The sequence below is a fragment of the Ovis aries genome, chromosome 12, assembly GCF_016772045.2.
Source record: "Ovis aries strain OAR_USU_Benz2616 breed Rambouillet chromosome 12, ARS-UI_Ramb_v3.0, whole genome shotgun sequence".
Taxonomy (NCBI): domain Eukaryota; kingdom Metazoa; phylum Chordata; class Mammalia; order Artiodactyla; family Bovidae; genus Ovis; species Ovis aries.
Genome location: NC_056065.1, coordinates 6,051,382 through 6,075,325, shown reverse-complemented (window position 1 = coordinate 6,075,325; position 23,944 = coordinate 6,051,382). Strand labels below are relative to the sequence as shown.

Below are 23,944 nucleotides of genomic sequence, written 5' to 3'. Positions count from 1 at the left end.
TACTTTTCATGGCCATGTCTTCACTTTCAGCACTATGAATACATGCTAAGTATTCAATAAAGAGGTAGTAAAATAACCATATTACATTCATTAAATAAATTATTTCATTATTTATTATTTCAAAATAAATTATTACACAATGAAATTTCACTTGTTAATCTTTAGCTTATCTCCAAACCCTTTAACACATAAGAAATCATTTCACTGTCTAAATAAGCCAAAGAGTAATCAATTCATTTAAATGTATATTATGCCTTCATTTTCCATTTTACTTTGATCTTTTAATTTTTCTTAAATTTTCTTAGGGCAAACCTCTACATGAAAAAAATAATTGTACAGAAGTTAGCCATCAAATTTGTTTTCAGCTTTGAAAATTATTTTCAATTTAGTAGGCTGGACAGAAACTCAAGGTGTGTGATGAGATAATAATTATTCAGGCCATCACACACCCAGTCCCCTTTCCTACTGCTTCTAGCAAGGACAGAAATTAAAAGGAGAACCTTTAAGGGAATAGATATGCAATTTAATAAAAGCAATAATGAATGGAAAAGTAAGTCAAAATAAATCAATGTCATTTAACTCAAATTAGATAAAGAACTACATAAGCTAAATCTGAGACTTGAATTAAGCATCCCGATAAATGCTGAATAAATGCTGTTTCTATTCAAGAGTAAATAACTGGCTTTGTTGTTGCTTTGTTTTGTCTTAAAGTTTCCCCCATATAAGTGAGATCACACAATATTTATTTTTTTGTCTGACTTAATTCACTTAGAATAATGTCCTCAAGGAACATTTTTTTCAAAGTGGCCTCTAAACTATAACTGAAAATACGTACAAAGATGGAATACAAAACAATAAACCTTTCTGGAGTATATGTGAATCAAGAACAGAAAAGTATTGGGTTTTTAAAGAGACTGATCCATTTCAAAGCATTACTTACAGTATTTTGACTAGCAATAAACATTGTGTGGGTAGATGGCAAGTATTAGCATTAGACAATTAGATAAACAAAAAGAGAGATATATTAAAAGAACCTAAAAAGATTACATTCATGTATTAACTGAAAACCACATCGATTTATTTGTGACAAACATTGAAGAAATAAATTCCATATAGCATTCTTTAAACTTATACTACATTCAGGAGGTAATTCAAGATGGCAGTGTAGGAAGATCCTGAACATACCTCTGCCACAGACACACCAAATCTATAGCCATGTATGGATCAATTTCCTCTGAAAAAGACCTGAAAACTAGCAGAACAGCTTCTCCACAACAAGAAATACAAGGGCCATAATGAGACCAATAGGAAAGGGAGGCGGCTTCCCAGGTGATTCAGTGGTAAAGAATCCACCTGCCCATGCAGGAAACATGGGTTCAATCCCTATATCGGGAAGATCCCCTGGAGGAAGAAATGGCAACCCACTCCAGTATTCTTGCCTGGAGAATCTCATGGAGAGAGGAGCCTGGTGGGCCACAGTCCACGGGGTTGCAAAGAGTCGGACACGACTGAGCAGCTAAACAACAACACAACAAGGAAAGGCAGAGATGCAATATTATCAAAAACCCTGCCTCTGACACAGTGACCCAGGCGCAGGAGGGATCTCACCACACAGGACTTCTCTGTGTGGAGCAGGATCTGTGCTCCATGCAGACATTCTTGGGATCTGGAGAAATGAGCCTAGAGAAACAGCAGCTTTGTAAACCAGTAGGATTTAGGTTCAGGAGACCGAAAAGGTGTGGGGTACAGGAAGCTCGTAAAGGGCTCATAAGCAGACAAAGTTTGATCTACCAAAGTAGGAAGCTCCTAGTTACTATCCAAAGTTGGCAAACCAAGGAAGAGCAGTGCACACTTATTATTTAGAATTATGGAACCAAGTGCTAGAAGAAATGGGCTTCCCTCGTGGTTCAGCTGGTAGAGAATCTGCCTGCAATGCAGGAGACCTGGGTTGGATCCCTGGATTGGGAAGATCCCCTGGAGAAGGAAAAGGCTAACTGCTCCAGTATTCTGGCCTGGAGAATTCTAGGGACTATATATATAGTCCATGGGGTCCCAAAGAGTCCGACACAACTGAGCAACTTTCACTTCTTGCAGACTAAGTCACCCTACTCATACTCAGTCACTTCAGGGTGTCCAACTCTTTGTGACCCTATGTACTGTAGCCAATCAAGCTCCTCTGTCCATGGGATTTTCCAGGCAAAAATTCCAGAGTGGGTTGTCATGCCCTTCTCCAGGGGATCTTCCCAACCCAGGGATTGAACCTGCATCGTTTTTGTCTCTTGCATTGGCAGGCAGGTTCTTTACCACTAGTGCCACCTGGAAAGCCTAAAACCCAGAGAAAAGCCAGCAGTCTGAAAACTACCTAGACCACATCAGCAGGAGATGCATTCAGTTCAGTTCAGTCGCTCAGTCGTGTCCAACTCTGAGACCCCATGAACCACAGGATGCCAGGCCTCCCTGTCCATCATCATCTCCCGGAGTCCACCCAAACCCACGTCCACTGAGTCAGTGATGCCATCCGATCATCTCATCTTCTGTCGTCCCCTTCTCCTCCTGCCCTCAATCTTTCCCAGCATCAATGTCTTTTCAAATGAGTCAGCTCTTTGCATCAGGTGGCCAAAGTACTGGAGTTTCAGCTTCAACATCAGTCCTACCAATGAACACCCAGGACTGATGCATTCAGTTCAGTTCAGTCGCTCAGTCGTGTCCGACTCCTTGCGACCCCATGAACTGCAGCACGCCAGGCCTCCCTGTCCATCGCCAACTCCCAGAGTTCACTCAGACTCACGTCCATTGAGTCAGTGATGCTATCCAGCCATCTCATCCTCTGTTGTCCCCTTCTCCTCCTGCCCCCAATACCTCCCAGCATCAGAGTCTTTTCCAGTGAGTCAACTCTTCACATGAGGTGGCCAAAGTTACTGGAGTTTCAGCTTTAGCATAATTCCTAGCCAATCTTAAAGCAACTGCCAAGGATACAGGGGTCTTTCTGGACATTGTCAGGGAGCGTAGGCGCCTGATAATCAGGTGCCATCTCTGTGCTCCTTCTCCTTGCTAGCACCACTTCCCCCCATCCTGGGGCCCCACTGAGCCCTGCAGGTGCAGGCAGTTCATACAGCAGATGCCCCTTGGGTACCCAGCTCTGGTGGCCTGCACTTCTGCACCCAGGAGACTGAAACAATCAGGAGTGACAGTTTGGGCAGGCTACCACCCCCACAACATGACACAGCAGACTGCAACACATCTCTAGTTTGCCACTAAAAAAGGCTTATATTCCTGTGCTGGAGTCTCAGTGTGAGGGAAGCTTCAGGCCTTCCACATATCGAGAGGTTACAGAGGAGTTCTAGGGAGTGAAGGCCAGGGGAGTGAATGTTATCTTTGCACTCTCTCAGGCCTTGCTACAGCTCACCAGGGTCTCACAGAGAGAAGCATACACACTCATCTGGAGCCCTGACTTGTGGAACTGTCACATCCAAATCACCTGTCTGGAGGCCAGCAAAGACAGTGGTCCCACAGGACTTTAAAGCTGCTCCCCGAGGGTCTGGCTTTCACTTAGCCAAAACTAGAGGCTGACTGAGACCTCTGCCTTTGAACACAACAGGGCTTAGTACAACCTCAAAATCTGGAACTTATCAAGAATAAATCAGGATGTTTAAACAATCACAAAGATTTGAGAGATAACCAAAAGCTAGGGCAGGGCTGAACAGTAAGGTTCACGGCTTACGCAAGGACATTCCTTCAAGCCTGGGAGAGGTTCCCCATTTTGTCTAATATAAAGAAACACAGAGAGAAAAGCAAAATGAGGAAACTGAGGAATAGTTTTCAAAAGAAAGAACAAGATTGAATTTTTAAAAATCCTTAAAGAAGTGGGGATAAGTAATTTACCTGATAAAGAGTTCAAAATAATGCCCATAAAAATGGTCACCAAACTTGAGAGAAAACATGAATACAGTGAGAAGTTCAAAAAGGAGATGGAAAATGTCAGAAAGCACCAAAATGAAAGTTACAGGGCTAAAGAATTCAATAACTGAACTGGAAAATGTAACAAAGGGCTTTAGCTGAAGACTAGATCAAGCAGAGGAAGAAGAAAAAAAGCAAACTTATAGACAAGATAGTGGAATTCTTTCAGTAAGAGCAGCTAAAAAAAAAAAAAAAAAGACAAAGAGTGAAGATAGCTTAAGGGATTTATGGGACATCATCCAAAAGACCAATATACACACGATAGGGATGACAAAAAAGGCAGAGAGAGAGAAAAGGGACAGAAAGTTTATACAAAGCAGTAATGACTGAAAATATTCCTAACCCACAGAAGAAAATGAACATTTAGGTCCAGGAAGACTAGAGAGTTACAAATGAGATAAACACAGAGAGAGAGACACGTTATAATAAAAATGTCAGAAATTAAAGAGAATATTAAAAGCAAGAGAGGAAAAAATAAACAAAAACCTTTTTACATACAAAGGAAGTTCCATACGTCTATCAGCTGATTTTCAAGAAGAAACTTTGCAGGCTGAGAGAGAGAGGCATGACAGATTCAAATTGCTGAAAAGAAAAATCTTACAACCAAGAACACTCTACTTGGCAAAGTTATCACTTAGAATTGAAGGGAGATAAAGAAGTTTCGAGACAAGCAAAAGCCAAAGGATTTTATCAGCTCTAAACCCCCATTTAAAGAAATGCTAAAGGGACTTCTTTAAACTGAAAAGGCACTATCCAGTAACAAGAAAACATAAGATGGTAAAAAAAAAAATCTCACAGGTAAAGGTAAATAACAATAAAACCAATGGACTGACCATTTATTAAACTACTACTAAGGTTAAAAGAAAAAAGTAGTAAAACTAACGATAATAATTAGTTGTGAGATACGCAGGCTTCCCAGGTAGCACTAGTGGTAAAGGGGCCCCTGCATCAACGCAGGAGATGTAAGAGACACGGATTTGATCCCTGGGTTAGGAAGATCCCTAGAGGAGGGCATAGTAACTCACTCTGGAGTTTTTGCCTGGAGAAGCCCTCGGACAGAGGAGCCTGGCCAGCTACAGTCGTTAGAGTTGCAAAAAGTCGGACACCACTGAAGCAACTTAGTATACATACATCATGATCAAATGGGCTTTATTCCTGGGATTTATTTATGCTGAGATGGTTCAACATCTCATTAATACTAAGCACTTTAACCAAATAGGTAAAAAATTATATAATGAACTCAACAGATACAGAAAAGACATTGTCGAATTTTGATTCAACATCCGTACTTCAGTCATGTCCAACACTTTGAGATTCTATGGACTAAAGCCCGCCACACTCCTCTGTCCATGGAATTCTCCAGGCAAGAATACTGGAGTGAGTGTGCCATGCCCTTTTCCAGGGGAGCTTCCAGACCCAGGGATCGAACCGAGGTCTCTCACGTCTCCAGCATTGGCAGGTAGGTTCTTTACCACTAGTGCCACCTGGGAAGCTCATTAACATAGTGACCCTGTTCATTTGTGAAAATACAGCCCAATGAGTATCTTGGGCTCACTTCAATCTGGTCAGCAACTTCTCATCCTTTAGAGGTGTGATTAGGGAGGAGGTAGGTGGGGAAGAACAGGGCTTTCTAAACTCTGTGTAGTGCCACAAAAATGTGTGTGTTATGTTTTGGTTTTATAACAATTTCTAAACTCTTATCAAAACAGGTATAGAGGGAATGGACCTCAACATAATAAAGGTCATACATATGACAAACCCACAGTTAACATCATACTTAATGAAAAGTTAAAAGCTTTCCCGCTGAGATCAGGAACAAGACAAAATGCCTCCTCTTGTCACTTTTATCAACAGAGTGCTGTAAGTTCTCACCACAGCAATTAAGCAAGAAAAAGAAATACAGTCATCCAGATTAAAAAAAAAAGTATAACTGAAATTATTTGTAGATTACATGAGACTGCCTATAGAAAACCCTAAGAACTTCACCCAAAACCTGTCAGAACCAATAGATAAATTCAGCAAAGTTGCAGGATACGAAATCAACATACATTTAGCCCTCCTTATCCATGGGGTCTACATCTGCAGATTCAATCAACCATGGATCAAAAGTATTTGAAAAAAAAAATTCCAGAAATTTCCAAAAACCAAAACTTGAATTTTCCCCATGCTAGCAGCTATTTACTATCATTTACACTAGATTTGTATTATAAGCAATTTAGCGATGACATAGAGTATATGCAAGGATGTTCATGGATTATATGCAAATATTATGCCGTTTCATGTAAGTGACTTGCGCATCTGTGGATTTTGGTATTGTGCTGGGGTCCTGGAACCAACTCTCTGTGGATATGTAGAATTATAATGGAATATCAGAAAGAGAAATTAAGAAAGCAACCTCATTTACAATTGCATCAGAAAGAATAAAATTCTTAGAAGCAAATTTAGTCAAGGAGGTGAAAGGACCTGTATGCTGAAAACTATGACACTGATAAATTATTCAATAAATAAGACACAAAGAAATAGAAAGATATCCTGTGCCCATGGATTGGAAGAATTTGTATTGTTATAATGTCCATACTATCTGAAGCAATCTACAGATTCACTGTAATCTCTATCAAAATTCCAATGACATTTTCACAATACTAAAACAAACAATTTAAAGATTTCTATGGAACCACAAAAAACTCTAAATAGCCAAGCACCTTGAGAAAGAAGAACAAGCCTAGAGGAATCATGCTCCCTAATTTCAAACAATACTTAAAGCTATAGCAACAAAAATGGCATGTTATTGACATTAAAAATGTACATAGAGCAATGAAACAAAATAAAGAGCCCAACAATAAATACTCACATATACGGTCAAGTAATATATGACAAAGGAGCTATGAATATACAATGAGGAAAAGACAGTCTCTTCAATATATTGAGCTGGGAAAATAGAACACAAATAAAAAAATGAAACTAGACCACTATCTTTGTTGTTCTTGCTCTGTCCAACTCTTTGTGAACCCCCTGGACTGTGGCCCCACCAGGCTCCTCTGTTCATGGGGTTCTCCTGGCAAGAATACTGGAGTGGGTTGCCATTTTTTTTCTCCAGAGGATCTTCCTGATCAAGGGATTGAACACATGTTTCCTGCACTGGCAGATGCATTGTTTACCACTGAACCACCTGGGAAGCAGAGCAACAACAAAGACCACGGTCTTACACAATATATAAATATTAACCCAAAATGGATGAAAGACTTGAATGTAAGGTATGAAACCAAACCATAAGATTCCTAGAAGAAAACAGGTGGTAAGTCCTTTGATATAGGCCTTGGTGATGATTTTTTGAATTTGATGTCAAAAGCAAAGGCAATTAAGGCAAAAACAACAACAACAACAACAACAACAAAACACCAAGTGGGACTATTTCAAACTGAAAAGCTACTGCACAGGAAAGCATACCATCAATAAAATGAAAAAGCAACCTAGAACGGGAAAATATTTTCAAACTGTATATCTGAAAATGAGTTAATACTCAAAATATTAAAGAACTCATTCAACTCAATAGTAAAACAAACAAAAAAAGAATAAAAATTGTCACAGAATCCAGATAGATACGTTTTCAAAGAAGATATGCAGATGTCCAACAGATATATGAAAAGGTTCTCAACATTGCTAGGGAAATCCAAGTATTAGGGAAATACAACTTGAAATCACAATGAGAAATCACCTCATACCTGTTAGAATGATCATAATAATAAAAAAAAAGCATTGAAAGTTTTAGAGAAAAGGGAATCCTCTTACATGATTTGTGAGAATGTAAATTGGTGAAGTCACTATGGAAAAGAGTTTGGTGGCTCCTCAAAAAAAAAAAAAAAAACTGTAAATAAAACTACCATATAACCCAACTGTTCTACTTTTGAGTATTTATACCCCCCTCCCCAAACTCAAAAACTCTAATTTAAAAAGATATACACACCCTTATGTTCAATGCAGTAGTGTTTACAATAGCTAAGATATGGAAACAACTCAAGTGTTTATTGATGAATGTAGGAAAAAGGAAGATGCACACACACACACAGTGGAAGATCATTCAGCCGTAAAAAGAAGGAAAGCTTGACATTGGTGACAACATGGTAGGACCCAGAGAGCACTATGTTGAATAAAGTAAGTCAGAGAAAAGACAGATACCATATGATTTCACTTGCATGTAAACAGAAAAAAAAAAAAAAACAAGCTAATGAAACAAAACTCATAGACTGCTGGTTGTCAGAGGGAAAGGGTGAGGATGGGGACAAAATGGGTAAAGGAGATGGATTATATGGTGATGTATGGTAACTAGACTTATTGTGATGTATACAAAGATTGAACCATTACGTTGTATACCGAAAACTAACATAATGTTATTACCAGTTTTACCTCAAAACTTATAATACAACTTAAACTAATCAAAATCATATTGCAGAAAATCAAAGACACCTTACCATTCATTTCCTTGTGAAGGGTTTTCTAGTAGCACTCGGATTATGTATAATAAGCAGCTTAATAATTTTAGAGAAAAATTGAACAGACGTATTCTTAGACCTTTAAACAAACAACAGAAATTGGATTTTCATTTAAACTCAGTTCACAGATAACTAAAAAGAATTGTCAAAGATATCAAGTACAGCACTTAAATTATGTTTAGAAACTACACTACCATAATTGTATACTCAACTGAAGTTCTAAGTGCCTGAAATTGAAACAAAAAATGAGAATGACAGCTTGTATGAACCACAATAGTGGATATTATACACTAAGTAATTCAACTTTTGAGCATTCAAAGCCATAAAAATCATATCTAACCAAGATTGGTTGAGGTATGCTTAAAAGTTTAACCATTTTATAGATCTATAAATTTGGGAATAAATTTTAATTAGCCAGAAAATCTAGCTGCTTATAAATTTACAAGGATAAGTTATAAACTTTGTATCTTCTGAGCACCTTGCAGATTTGATTATACAGAAATTATAATCATATATAATTATGTATTATACATTTAGATAGTAATTATAGAATTACTGAGAAATCCTAATAGCATATAATGGGAAATATATACACGCACACCGCCATTTTTGAGATTCAACTAACTTCATTATAGGTTTAAATACTGATGAAATCTTAAAAAAATTTTTTGTGGGAAATAACACAGCCATGGACGTATCTTTGTACATGGCTGTGATAGTTGATGTTGGAGAGGACTAATTAACATTAAGCAAAATGTGCTTAAAATCTGATTAATAGAAGCATTACCTTTCCTGCAATTATCAGGTGGTACCAGATTTACACATTATGAATAAAATTCTGAGAAAGGTCTTCCAATAATTGTTTCTTAATAAAATCTACAAATGAAATGCCATTTTGTTTTTACTCTGCTGTAGGTGAGTGTACTTAAGGTAATATTTAACACTAAAAGGTTAATGCTTATTAATTGCATAATTTTTCCTTGGTTTTCCTATTAAAGTGCTAGGTACATACAGGTTAGTTTCTTAATAAAGTCTTTTAAACTGTTAATGAAATTGCCCTGGTATTATAGAACTGGTCTCCTTAAATAATAGTTTAGTCAAAGCTGGGTATTCTTTCTGGCCTGGAGAGACAGAATTTTTAGTACTAAAATAAAGGAAACCTTCTATGCAAATAATGTGGACTCTTCAAGTAATATCTACTGGTGTAACCTCTAACCAATCAGATTAGAGAAGCACTTAACCTAACCCTGAACTAACCAGCCATTAAGATTCTGTAATTTGTGCGCCTTACAGATTGAAATACTTCCTGTGGTCAGTATTTAGGCAACTTCTCATAACTCAAGTTTTTCTCTATGAACCCACAGAAGCACATTAAACCACCCAAGAGGATTCAGAGGTGAAAACTGTGAAATAGTGGAGTCTACACCAAACTCTTTCCATTGCTTATTGACATCGTAAGCAATAATCACATAAAAAAACATTGCATACTGGTTCACTATATATAACTCTTCAAAAATACATGGTATTGTGGAGAGGTAAGAAGTATGACTGACACTTCAACCCCAAACAGGCTTAGGCGGTCAGCGACTATGCCAATTTCATGCCCTCTTGAAGTTCCAAAGTTTCCCAAATGTATTTTATGGCAAGAATTCCTGGGATGTTATATGCTGAGCTTGGCTCTGCACTTCATGATTTTAAACCTCCAGGAGAAGGTGTTGTACATTTCAGGACATCCTACATGCTTCTTGCTATTAGATGTGATAGGTAAACTCACCCCTACTAAACACTAAATCAGAAAATTATTCCCCATTACGGTCACCTGGAATCACCAGAGTCTCCTCAAAACAAGCTTTAGGTGTCTCTCACAGTGAAAATATGGAGCACCCTCATTTAAATGACTTTCCTCAGTATTTCTATCAATCCAAATGGTCCACTCAGAAGTCTACTAAATGATACCAGACTTGAAGATGTAAAGGTGTCAAGATACTTTGACATCACCAGAGGCAACATCTACTGCTTTTTAAACATTAATGCCTGACAGAGAAGATTATCAAGTTAACTCTTGTATATAAAAGATATTTTGAAAAAGGACTGTATAGCTGTATTTTTTATTACAGTGAACATATATACAAAATATAGACAGGGAATAAAATGAAAGACTTACTTGATCTCTGGTTTTTGATAAAAAATAACTTTAGTCTCTCTTTAAATGTGTTTTCATTCATATAAAATTCAACTTGCACCCTGCAAACAAACAAACAAACAAACAAAAACACAATTAAGCTAAACAGTAAGATATATGAAAATAAAAACAAATTTTGTGATGTAATACATTATATAATTTGAGCGAATCCCCACCATAGAAAATGAGAAGTGAGTTAAAACACTGATTTTTTGGAGAGTACCAGTTATGTTCTAATTTTAAAGATATACTCAGTTTAACTATCATATGCAGTTAATTCAGTTGTCTGTATTACTAGATAAATGAGTGGTATGTATGATTCAGGGCTTTCCTGGTAGCTCAAAACAGCAATAATGCAAAAGTCTTTCATATATGTTTGAGGAATAATTTTTCATCAGTGTAGTCCCAATTTTTTCCCTGTTATAGGAATCAACTGGATGCTTACAAAAGTGAGGATGAACTAACCACCCCAGATCTACTGAATCTTAAGGGCCTGGGCTTGGAAATAGAATTTTAGTAAGGCTTCTCTTTACCTTGAGCCTATTTTGGAACATGACATATAGGACACTTTACTTTCTTATTTATTTATCTGTCTCATATTAAATATTGCTTGATCAACAAAGGAGTGGTACTGGCAAGTGGAACATTAAAGTCACCAGAGGTAAGTTACCAACCAGACAGATCATTTAAGGGACTGAATATTCTACCTTTAATCACTAAAAACTGGTATCAACACTCTAAAACATAGTAGCATTCTAATAAATGCTTTTGCTTTCTCCCTGAATTCTAGCAACTCCTCTCAAATGATAGTGTAAAAATAAAATTTTCAAAATACTGAGTAAAAAGCAACTGTGTTCAAACTTGGTGAATTCCGAATAATCATCATCTGAAATTTTCTCAAATAATCTTAAATACATTTACTATAAGTTAAGATTTCAAGAACAGTTAGAAAACATTTTAATGCTCACAAACACAAAAAATACTTAATTTTTCCTGAAGAACTATGGATGGAGGTTCATGACATAGTACAGGAGACAGGGATTAAGACCATCCCCAAGGAAAAGAAATGCAAAAAGGCAAACTGGTTGTCTGAGGATGCCTTACAAATAGCTGTGAATAAAAGAGAAGCCAAAGCCAAATGAGAAAAGGAAAGATATACCCATCTGAATGCAGAGTTCCAAAGAATAGCAAGGAGAGCTAAGGAAGCCTTCCTCAGCTATCAGTGCAAAGAAATAGAGGAAAACAATTAAATCGGAAAGACAAGAGATCACTTCAAGAAAATTAGAGATACCAACGGAACATTTTATGCAGAGATAGGATCAATAAAGGACAGAAATGGTGTGGAGTTAACAGAAACAGAAGATATTAAGAAGAGGTGGCAAGAATACACAGAAGAGCTGTACAAAAAGATCTTCACGACCAAGATAACCACAATGGTGTGATCACTCACCTAGAGCCAGACATCTTGGAAGGTGAAGTCAGGTGGGCTTTAAGAAGCATCACTGTGAATAAAGCTAGTGGAGATGATGGAATTCTAGTTGAGCTATTTCAAGTCCTGAAAGATGATGCTGTGAAAGTGCTGCATTCAATATGTGAGCAAATTTGGAAAACTCAGCAATGGCCACAGGATTAGAAAAGGTCAGTTTTCATTCCAATTCTAAAGAAAAGCAATACCAAAGAATGCCCAAACTACCACACAATTGCAGTCATCGCACACGCTAATAAAGTAATGCTCAAAATTCTTCAAGCCAGTCTTTAACAGTATGTGAACCATGAACTTCCACATGTTCAAGTTGGATTTAGAAAAGGCAGAGGAACCAGAAGTCAAATTGCCAACATCCGTTGGATCATTGAAAAAGCAAGAGAGTTCCAGAAAAAAATCTACTTCTGTTTTACTGACTATGTCAAACCCCTTGACTGTGTGGACCACTACAAACTCTGGAAAATTCTTAAAGAGATGGGAATACCTGACCACCTGACCTGCCTCTTGAGAAATCTGTATGCAGCTCAGGAAGCAACAGTTAGAACTGGACATGGAACAACAGACTGGTTCCAAATAGGAAAAGGAGTACCTCAAGACTGTGTATTGCCATCCTGCTTATTTAACTTATATGCAGAGAACACCTTAAGAAAGGCTGGGCTGGATGAAGCACAAGCTGGAATTAAGATTGCCAGGAGAAATATCAATAACCTCAGATATAAAGATGACGCCACCCTATGGCAGAAAGTGAAGAAGAACTAAAAAGCCTCTTGATGAAAGTGAAAGAAGAAAGTGAAAAAGTTGGCTTAAAACTCAACATTCAGAAAACAAAGATTATGGCATCTGGTCCCATCACGTTATGGCAAATAGATGGGGAAACAATGGAAACAGTGACAGACTTTATTTGGTGGGGGGGCTCCAAAATCACCGCAGGTGGTGACTGCAACCAGGAAATTAAAAGTCACTCGCTTCTTGGAAGAAAACTTATAACCAACCTAGACAGCATATTAAAAAGCAGAGCCATTGCTTTGCCAACAAAAGTCAGTCTATTCAAGGCTATGGATTTTCCAGCAGTCATGTATGGATGTGAGAGCTGGCCTATAATGAAAGATGAACACTGAAGAATTGATGCTTTGAGGTGTGGTGTTGGAGAAAACTCTTGAGAGTCCCTTGAACTGCAAATAGATCCAACCAGTCCATCCTAAAGGAAATCAGTCCTGAATATTCATTGGAAGGACTGATGCTGAAGCTGAAACTCCAATATTTTGGTCAACTGATATAAAGAACTGACTCACTAGAAAAGACCCTAATGCTGGGAATGATTCAAGATGGGAGGAGAAGGGGACGACAGAGGATGAGAAGGTTAGATGGCATCACCAACTCGATGGACATGAGTTTGAGTATACTCCAGGAGTTGGTGATGGACAAGGAGGCCTGGCATGGTGCAGTCTATGGGGTCGCAAAGAGTTGGACACAACTGAGTGACTGAACTGAACTAAATATCACAAAATTTTGATAATGTAATCTATATAAAGTAGATAGTTTCGGGGTTGGCTTTTTGTTTGCATTTTGTTTTGTAGGGATACTCGAGAGATAAAAACTTGAGAGAAAATAATTGACATAGGATGATGTTCATGTCCTAGAGGAATATTTCACTCCTAAATTCTAAGGTGCATATTAAAAAAGATCTGTGAGTATTTTAAAAGCAATCTCTTATGCAGTAAAAACAAAGGGCTTTTGTTATCAATTGCTAACCAAGGTTTATCAGTTATACATTCTAAAAACTTGAAACACTCTTTATCTCTTTTCCCTAAAGACAATATTATCACCCATCAATATTTTCTTTCTTTTGTATCCTTTTGTGATTTCTGTTTTTTGTTTTTTTACCTTATGTGCAAAATGACGAAAATCAAGATTCTCTTTCTTGTTAATTTCTCTAGAAACAAGCCATGGATACTGCAGTAATATCTTGTAGCAGAACACCTCTACATGCATGCTTGTGCCCATGCACACACCCGCACACATATATGGAGACCTTCACACTCACAAATGCTACGAAATACATGCACACACATAGAGACCCACAACTCCACTGGCATCTTGGAAAGCCATCACTGGACATGCTTCCCTTATTGATCAAGTGAAAGAAAGTTCATTTTAACAAAGTGACTGTGACACTGATATTAAGCTACATTAATTCAAATTTGCTATGGATACAGAAGCAAATTTGAGAAGGACATATGGCTATTATACAAGTAATAAAACAAAAGCCGTGTAGATTTGCTCCTTAGGATTATCAAGCTTATAATAGTATCAGTGCATTATTCAGATAATACCTGGAGTGCAGTACTGGGTATACCGCAGAGGAGCATATTTTAACTAAAATGAGATCGTCTAAATCCTTAAGCAAACAATGAGTATCTGGAAAGGATTTCATATAAGGACAAGTTTAAGTAACTGGAAATGCTTAACCTTACTCAACGGCTGTCTATAAACACTGAAATGACCATCATTATTAAAATGAGATGATTCATAATGTGATGTATAGGATTAGTTATAGAAAATATGAGAATTATGAATGACATTACCCAGTTCTGAAACTATAAAGTTGAGCATTCTCCAATACCTATAAATGTGCCAAAGACTAAGTAACAGCTTGCAAGCGACTGGATTTTTTCCTGAAGTGAAAATGATTTTGCATGGTGTAAGGTCTCTCATTAAATAACTTTCAAATTCCATTCTCATTATAATATCATGTGAAGCAACAGAGTTAATTAATCTAGTGATCTGAGTCAACATCACTGAGGAACATGGATGATTTTAAAGCATACATTCATACAAACACTTTTCAAAGTTAAAATGAAAAAAAAAATTAGCAAAACACTTTTTGAACCCTGTCTTCCATCAGATACAAAAAAATGTCATTTAGATTTATTATTTATAATATAGAAGGGAGACTTATTTGATTCATGACAACTGTACAGGAATCCAGGCAGCTTCAGTTCAGCTCAGTTCAGTTGCTCAGTCGTGTCTGACTGTTTGCAACCCCATGAATCGCAGCACGCCAGGCCTCCCTGTCCATCACCAACTCCCAGAGTTCACTCAGACTCACGCCCATCGAGTCAGTGATGCCATCCAGCCATCTCATCCTCTATCATCCCTTTCTCCTGCCCCCAATCCCTCCCAGCATCAGAGTCTTTTCCAATGAGTCAACTCTTCACATGAGGTGGCCAAAGTACTGGAGTTTCAGCTTTAGCATCATTCCTTCCAAAGAAATCCCAGGGCTGATCTTCAGAATGTTCTGGTTGGATCTCCGTGCAGTCCAAGGGAGTCTTCTCCAACACCACTGTTCAAAAGCATCAATTCTTCGGCGCTCAGCTTTCTTCACAGTCCAACTCTCACATCCATACATGACCACTGGAAAAACCATAGCCTTGACTAGATGGACCTTTGTTGGCAAAGTAATGTCTCTGCTTTGATTCAATATGCTGTCTAGGTTGGTCATAACTTTTCTTCCAAGGAGTAAGCGTCTTTTAATTTCATGGCTGCAGTCACCATCTGCAATGATTTTGGAGCCCCCCAAAATAAAGTCTGACACTGTTTCCAATGTTTCCCCATCTATTTCCCATGAAGTGATGGGACCAGATGCCATGATCTTCATTTTCTGAATGTTGAGCTTTAAGCCAACTTTTTCACTCTCCTCTCTCACTTTCATCAAGAGGCTTTTAGTTCCTCTTCACTTTCTGCCGTGAGAGTGATGTCATCTGCATATCTGAGGTTATTGATATTTCTGCCGGCAATCTTGATTTTAGCTTGTGCTTCTTCCAGCCCAGCGTTTCTCATGATGTACTCTGCATAGAAGTTAAATAAGCAGGGTGACAATATACAGTCTTGACGTACTCCTTTTTCTATTTGGAACCAGTCTGTCGTTCCATGTCCAGTTCTAACTGTTGCTTCCTGACCTAGTATAGTGTATATTTTGGGAACTATCCAGCACCAGATATTTCTCTAGTACTCAGGGAGTTGGGTGAGACAGAATTTAGTTTTTATCTTTCTTGTTTTTTTTTTTCATGATTTTAGCTGATTTTAAATATCCTCTTAGTAGTTTCGTTTCCAGATTTAAATGTGCTTTTACTTATTTCCTCCCTCTTTTCTTCTTTCCTTTCCTCCCTCCCTTCCTCTTTTTCCCCTTTCTTCCTTCTTCTCTTCCCTTTTCTCTTCGTTTATGCATTCCTTCCTCCCATCTAACTTTATCTGAACTGACCTCTATCCAGTAGGTAATTTTAGCGTACTCTAAAACCATACAGTTTTGAACAATACACTAGAGCAAATCTGCCCTCATTACTCCTTATAATGTCATTTTTCACATTTTTATACTCAAAATTTAAGATCATTTTGTCTCATTTATACCAATATAGCAGTGGATATGTGATTGTAGTTAATAAAAATAAATTAGAATTGCAATCATTACTATGCCATATCTATTCCTACTGACATACATTACCATTGGTTAAAAATATGCTGGTTGTTGCTTTATTTGGGCAGATCCTATAATTTTGTTTACTATTCTAAAACTGTGCTGTTCTGACCTTTAACTTTTTTTGATATTGTAATTGACAACCATGTTGAACTCTCTTATAGGTAGTGATATTTTTCATGCTTATTTTTTGTTTTCTAGGCAGACAATCATGTCATCTGAAAATTTCCAATATTTGAATTTCCTTTTCATTGTTTGTGTCTTATTACATCGACTAGAACTTTTTGATGAAAACAATAATCAAATAAACATTGTATGTTTTCCTAGAAGGCATGTAGTGCTTTAGAAGTAATTACATTATTGACAATGAAATTGCATATTTTACTAAAATACTCATATTTTACTAAAAATCATAACAGGAATGAATGAATGCTGATTCTTAAAAAAAATCTTGAATCTTTCAGTTGATGGTGTATTTTTGTTTTTTTCTTGATTTATTGACTTGGTAAATGATTTTAGTTGTTTTTATATTGTCATGCGCTTAGTCGCTCAATCACGTTCAATTCTTTGTGACCCATTGGACTGTAGACTGCCAGGCTCCTCTGTCCATGGGATTCTCCAGCCAAGAATACTAGAGTGGGTTGCCGTGCCCTCCGACAGGGGATCTTCCAAACCCAGGGATCAAACCCAGGTCTCTCACATTGCAGGCAGATTCTTTACCACCTGAGTCATTAAGAAAGCCCAATTTTAGGTATTTTTATAATAGGCAACTTTTTTTTTCAGTCATGGAATATTGTTTTTGTAATAGTGAACTATTTATGTAATTTACTGCTGGATTCATTTTCTTTTATTTTAGAAGCTTTTATTCTATGTTCATAACTAAGATTCATGTGCTATTATCTTTATATTATTCTTCAAATATAAACTGAAAATCTCCCAGATGTTTTACTTTCTAGAACAATTCTTAGTATTGTAGGGTTTTTTTTTTTTTTTGCAAAACCATCATCAATTTGCCTTAACAATATCAAAGACTTAATAGTGATTTCAATTTTTTTCCCATTTTCTGTTGCTTACTTGAATTTAGCATAAAAATTGCGCAATATCTTCTTGAAAAGCAATTTTCCTATTTCAGTCTTAAAATTCCTCTTTACTAACTTTAAAATAGAAAAAAATAATGGTGACCCAGGTTGTTAATGCACCAATCTTTCAGGAACACTTCCTTTCTTCCTTTCTTTTTTTTTTTTTTTTTTTTGAGCATTGATAATACCTTGGACTCTGTTTAGGATGCCAAAGTTTTGCGGATATTCTCTTTGGGAACTCATGGTAGACACAGATCATTACCAAAGGAAAATTCTTCTTCTGTGTCTCCTTGGTGCTGTTCCCTTCCTGCTTTCCTCTGATACTGTCCATGTATCAGTTTTACAATTACTGCACTCATTTCAAACAAGGGAGTGTTGATCTGGACTTTCTGGTCTAACTACTGTCATTCTCTTCCAATCACTCTTCACGATGGTGAGGGTAGCACTTCTCAGCAATATGACATAAGTCCATTAGATTGTAAACTCTATGAGAGTGGGGACCATACTGCATTTTGTTCATGCTTATGTCTTAAATATTTAAATTTCTGGACACCTACTAGGGACCTATTTCTATTCATTGGCTGAATGAAGAGGCAGTGTGGTCCCGAGTTCTTTCTTTGGTACAAACCTTAAGGACACCTAGTGCTAGTCCAGTGGAAGAAATAAAGTCATCTTACTTTTCCCTTAGGTTATAACTACTTAAGGATAAAATACTTGGGTTTGTAGTGGGCTGAATCCTTGAAATATCTTCCTTACTCCAACTTGGTTTGCCTTGTGATTAATGGTTATTCCATGAATTTTTAAAAATTAATTTGGATATGCTTGTTTATTTGTACCATCTCCCCGTGATTTAATAAACATTTAGAAAAAAATTCCACTACTGTTGATTTATTAATTTTTACAGTGTTGCTATGACTTGACTAAAGCAGCCATCACTTTTAATTTTTAAAAAAGTTTAATTCAAGTAATTTTAGTAATTTGCCCAGATTTATAGCTAGTACTGAGACAGAATTGGGACACTAGTCTTTCAGTTACTACTTCTTGCTTCCTGCTTTCTCTTCAAGTTAATTTTTCATTATTAGGAGAGTTCCAGGTTATCTGTGAAGTATTACAAAAGAGCACTGCAAATACCAGACCATCACAGGGATACTAAGAAGTGTTTGTTTAATTCTGCCCTTTGACTGTTGACTCTAAAGCAGGTTCTTATCCGTTTCCAAATATTCACTCCTAACTTCTGGTAACTAAATTATTTAACAGAGCTACCAATTTTGAGTATGCCAAAGCCTTTGACTGTGTAGATAACAATAAACTGTGGAAAATTCTGAAAGAGATGGGAATATCAGACCACCTGAGCTGCCTCTTGAGAAATCTATATGCAGCTCAGGAAGCAACAGTTAGAACTGCACATGGAACAACAGACTGGCTCCAAATAGGAAAAGGAGTTCATCAAAGCTGTATATTGTCACTGTGCCTATTTAATTTATATGCAGAGTACGTCATGAGAAATGCTGGGCTGGAAGAAGCACAAGCTGGAATCAAGATTGCAGGGAGAAATATCAATAACATCAAATATGCAGATGACACCACCCTTATGGTAGAAAGTGAAGAAGAACTAAAGAGCCTTTTGATGAAAGTAAAAGAGAACAGTGAAAAACTCTGCTTAAAGGTCAACAATCAGAAAACTAATATCATGGCATTGGGTCCATCATTCCATGGCAAATAGATGGGGAAACAGTGGAAACAGTGACAGACTTTATTTTAGGGGGCTTCAAAATCACTGCAGATGGTGACTGAGGCCATGAAATTAAAAGGCACTTACTCCTTGGCAGGAAAGTTACGACCAAACTAGACAGCATTTTAAAAAGCAGAGCTATTATTTTGCCATCAAATGTCTGTCTAGTCAAGGCTATGGTTTTTCCAGTAGTCATGTATGGATGTGAGAGTTGGACTATAAAGAAAGGTGAGCACTGAAGAATTCATGCTTTTGAACAGTGGTGTTGGAGAAGACTCTTAAGAGTCCCTTGGACTGCAAGGAAATCAGTCCTGGGTGTTCATTGGACGGACAGATGTTGAAGCTGAAACTCCAATACTTGGGCCAGCTGATGGGAAGAACTGACTCATTTGAAAAGACCCTGATGCAGGGAAAGATTAAAGATGGGAGGAGAAGGGGACAACAGAGGATGAGATGGCTGGATGGCATCACCAACTCAATGGACATGAGCTTGAGTAAACTCTGGGAGTTGGTGATGGACAGGGAGGCATGGCATACTGCAGTCAATGGGGTTGCAAACAGTCAGACATGACGGAGCAAATGAGCTGAACTGAACTGAACCATTCAAATGGAACCTTGTAAAAAAATAAATAAATGAGCCTACTATCACTTTTTCATCCCCACAGAATTAGTTTACATTGTTCAAGCTCAAGTGCTTCAAAGGAGCTTCTACTTGGCTTCTAGTCTTTGCTATTTACACCAATAACCTCATTTTTAAAACTCTGTGGAGTCTCTCTTAAGTCACTTGCTAACATCTTTCTGTCCATCTTATTCTTTTCATAATTATACATGCTTAACTTTCCCATCTCCATTAGTAATAGCTAATAAGGAGGCAACAGTTAGAACTGGACATGGAACAACAGACTGGTTCAAATTGGGAAAAGGAGTACGTTAAGCCTTTATATTGTCACCCTGCTTATTTAACTTCTATGCAGAGTACATCAGGGGAAATGCTGGGCTGGAAGAAGCACAAGCTGGAATCAAGATTGCTGAGAGAAATATCAATAACCTCAGATATGTAGATGACACCACTCTTATGGCAGAAAGTGAAGAACTAAAGAGTCTCTTGATGAAAGTGAAAGAGGAGAGTGAAAAAGTTGACTTAAAGCTCAACATTCAGAAAACGAAGATCATGGCATCTGGTCCCGTCACTTCATGGCAAATAGATGGGGAAACAGTGGAAACCGTGGCTGACTTTATTTTTCTGGGTTCCAAAATGACTGTGGATGGTGATTGCAGCCATGAAATTAAAAGACACTTACTCCTTAGCTTCCTTGGTGGCTCAGATGGTAAAGCGTCTGTCCACAATGCGGTAGACCCAGGTTCGATCCCTGGGTTGGGAAGATCTCCTGGAGAAGGAAACGGCAATCCACTCCAGGACTATTGCCTGGAAAATCCCATGGACAGAGGAGCCTGGTAGGCTACAGTCTATGGGGTCGCAAAGAGTCAGACATGACTGAGCGACTTCACTTCACTTCACTTATTCCTTAGAAGGTAAGTTATGACCAAATTAGACAGCATATTAAAAAGCAGAGACATTACTTTGTCAACAAAGGCCTGTCTAGTCAAGGCTATGGCTTTTCCAGTAGTCATGTATGGATGTGAGAGTTGCACTGTAAAGAAAGCTGACTGCAGAGGAATTGATACTTTTGAACTGTGGTGTTGGACAAGACTCTTGAGAGTCCTTTGGATTGTAGGAGATCCAATCAGTCCATCCTAAAGAGATCAGGCCTGGGTCTTCATTGGAAGGACTGGTGTTGAAGCTGAAACTCTAATACTTTGGCCACCTGATGCAAAGAGCTGACTCATTTGAAAAGACCCTGATGTTGGGAAAGATTCAGGGCAGGAGGAGAAGGGGACAACAGAGGATGAGATGGTTAGATGGCATCACCGACTCAATGGACATGGGGTTGGGTAAACTCCGGGAGTTGGTAATGGACAGGGAGGCCTGGCGAGCTGTGGTTCATGGGGTCGCAGAGTCGGACATGACCGAGCGACTGAACTGAACGGATAAGGAGGCAGAGATTAATTCTGGAGATTTTCAATAGCATTCTCTGCACTGTAAAAATAAAGTTTTAAATTATGCCATTTTCAGAAAGTTAAATCATCTACTATATGCATATATATATATGCATATATATACATGTACATATATGTGTATTTAAATATATATGTATATACATAGTGATGTGTGTGTGTATATATATATATAGTGATGTGTCGGGAGAGAGCAAATTAGCCAAGATGGAGTGTTCAGGCTTCTTGCCCCACAGTTTGTAAATAATGACTATATAACAGCTGAGATCACTTACAGCAGTGTGCATACCTTCAGGAGGTACTGGCTTGGTCAGGAGCTACTTTGTGCTGTAGGGATATGTGAGCTCCACCTAAAACGCAGCGGCACTGCTGCTGTGTCATCGGCCTGTGTCCACTGGGTCAGCCATGAGACGACAAAATGTAGTGTGTCTACTGCGATGGCCGCTGCAGTAGCAGGAGAGGATACTGTTACGGCCACTGTGCCAGTCAGGAGAGAGGTGGTATTGTGTTAGGTTGTGCTAAGGCTGCGGCTATGGCTGCCGTATCATCCAGGCAATAATAAACGTGTCTTGCAGTTCCGCAACTCCTTGAGATTTCTTCCAGCCTCTTTGGGTAAGCTCATGCCTTGCCTACCCAGAGTTCAGCGAACAGTGTGCTCAGTGAGATACAGCGAGATAACTGGCACTGTGAGCAGGATCAGTGATACATGATTAGATAGATATATGTAATGTAATGAGGAAAGATTCTGGGGTGCTAATCACTCATCAGTTTTCTTTCATTCTGGGTAACATAACGCTGATGCCCCTCAATACTGCATTTATGCTTTTGCCATTCCTTGGTAATCACAGCTTGCCAGTAACTGGAAACACACAATCTTGTGGCTTCCAGGGGAAAACAAATTAGAAGTGAACCCAAGAGTACTTTTGTATTCAAGTTTTTCTTCAGTTTAAAAACTCACGTCCTGATGTGCAATGCTCATTTTCAAGACCTACTCTCTGTACTTCCCCATGGTGTTCAAAATAATTAAATTTAAGTAATCTCAATTTTTAAACCTAAGCATGGGAAGCAAAAGATAAACAAAGCTAGGAGAGGATTTAGCTTTGGGTATAAAGTTATGCTTCAGGGGTGGCACAGTGGTAAAGAATCTGCCTGCAATGCAGAAGACCTGGGTTTGATCCCTGGGTTGGAAAGATATCCTGGAGAAGGAAATGGCGACTCACTCCATTATAACATGCATACATGTAAACATATATTATTAAAATATAAAGCTGCTATTCACAGAATGATTTAGAAGCTTATAGGTAGCACAACCCCACTACAAACCTAATAATCACCTAATCAAATCTCCCATCAACTACAATGTGTAAATTCTCTTTTCTTTTTCTGTATACTTATTAGAAGAGGAAAGAAGATGCCATGTAATTTCTAACTCAGATTGGACTCTTGCATCAGTCATTTTAAAACCTTGAAGGAAACTATAATGATGCTCCCACAGCCCAGGATTGCTATGAATGGGTGGCATGATCAAGTAGCAAACCCCAGCTTGAGGAGAAATGTATTTGTTTGGGGGGAGTGACTCATTGGATCTCAAATAGTCTGGTCATGTGCAACAGATGCTGGTTGTTAGTATGAAATTGGAAACTCTATGGAGACTTGCACATGCAGTGAAAGGAGCAACTTTTAGTCTTATTTCTTTGCACCAGTGACATTAGATTTCAGATCAGTCCTCCAAGCAGCCTCTTCCATTCTGCACCTCAAAGGAAAAAGTTCCAGGTCAGTAATAGACACAGTTCACTGAGGACATATATTTCTTTAGGATTTCTTTTATCACTTAATATTCTTCCTTAAGTAACATGAAAAGTGGAAGTGTTAGTTGTTCAGTCATGTCTGCCTCATTGTGACTCCATGGACTGTTGTCTGTCAGGTTCCTCTATCCATAGCATTCTCCAGGCAAGAACACTGGAGTAGGTAACCATTTCTTTCTCCAGGGGATCTTCCTGACCCAGGGACTGAACTCAGGTCTCCTACATTGCAGGGAGATTCTTTACCATGTGACCCACCAGGGAAGTTGCACTTGAATACCATACATGACTTTTAATAGAAAAATCATAGGGGTTGAATACTATTAAAGCCATGGTTGCACAACCTGGCAAAAGAGGGAGAAAACAGTCACAAATAGAATTTCCCTCAGTAAATACTACAATAAACGACTGTGTTTTCTAGGGAAACTGACTTCATCCCCACAGTCATGTGCTGGTATGTTCTTTTGTTTGTTCCGTTTGTTTACTTTAGCATAATGGCTAAGAGGGATAAGAGCACAGACTTTGGGATCAAATGATATGCATTTGACTACCAGATTTCCTAACTTTCATTCTCTACAAAATGCGGATATTACTTTCATTAACATGGTTGTTATAAAAGTTAGAGATACTTTCTATGTGAGACAAACAACTAGACAATAGCAAATAATT

At 38.0% G+C, this 23,944-nt stretch overlaps 1 protein-coding gene across 5 annotated transcripts in view; it reads right to left on the bottom strand.

Moving 5' to 3' along the window:
* KCNT2 (potassium sodium-activated channel subfamily T member 2) overlaps window positions 1–23,944 on the bottom strand; it is a 445,611-nt gene that overhangs the window by 300,136 nt on the left and 121,531 nt on the right. For all 5 annotated transcript variants that reach the window (XM_060396308.1, XM_060396309.1, XM_027976255.2 and 2 more), the window contains 2 exons: window positions 10,612–10,691; window positions 8,427–8,526 (listed from right to left, as the gene is read on the bottom strand). In XM_060396308.1, the coding sequence (XP_060252291.1) occupies window positions 8,427–8,526; window positions 10,612–10,691 (180 nt within the window). The remainder of the gene's footprint in view (window positions 1–8,426; window positions 8,527–10,611; window positions 10,692–23,944) is intronic.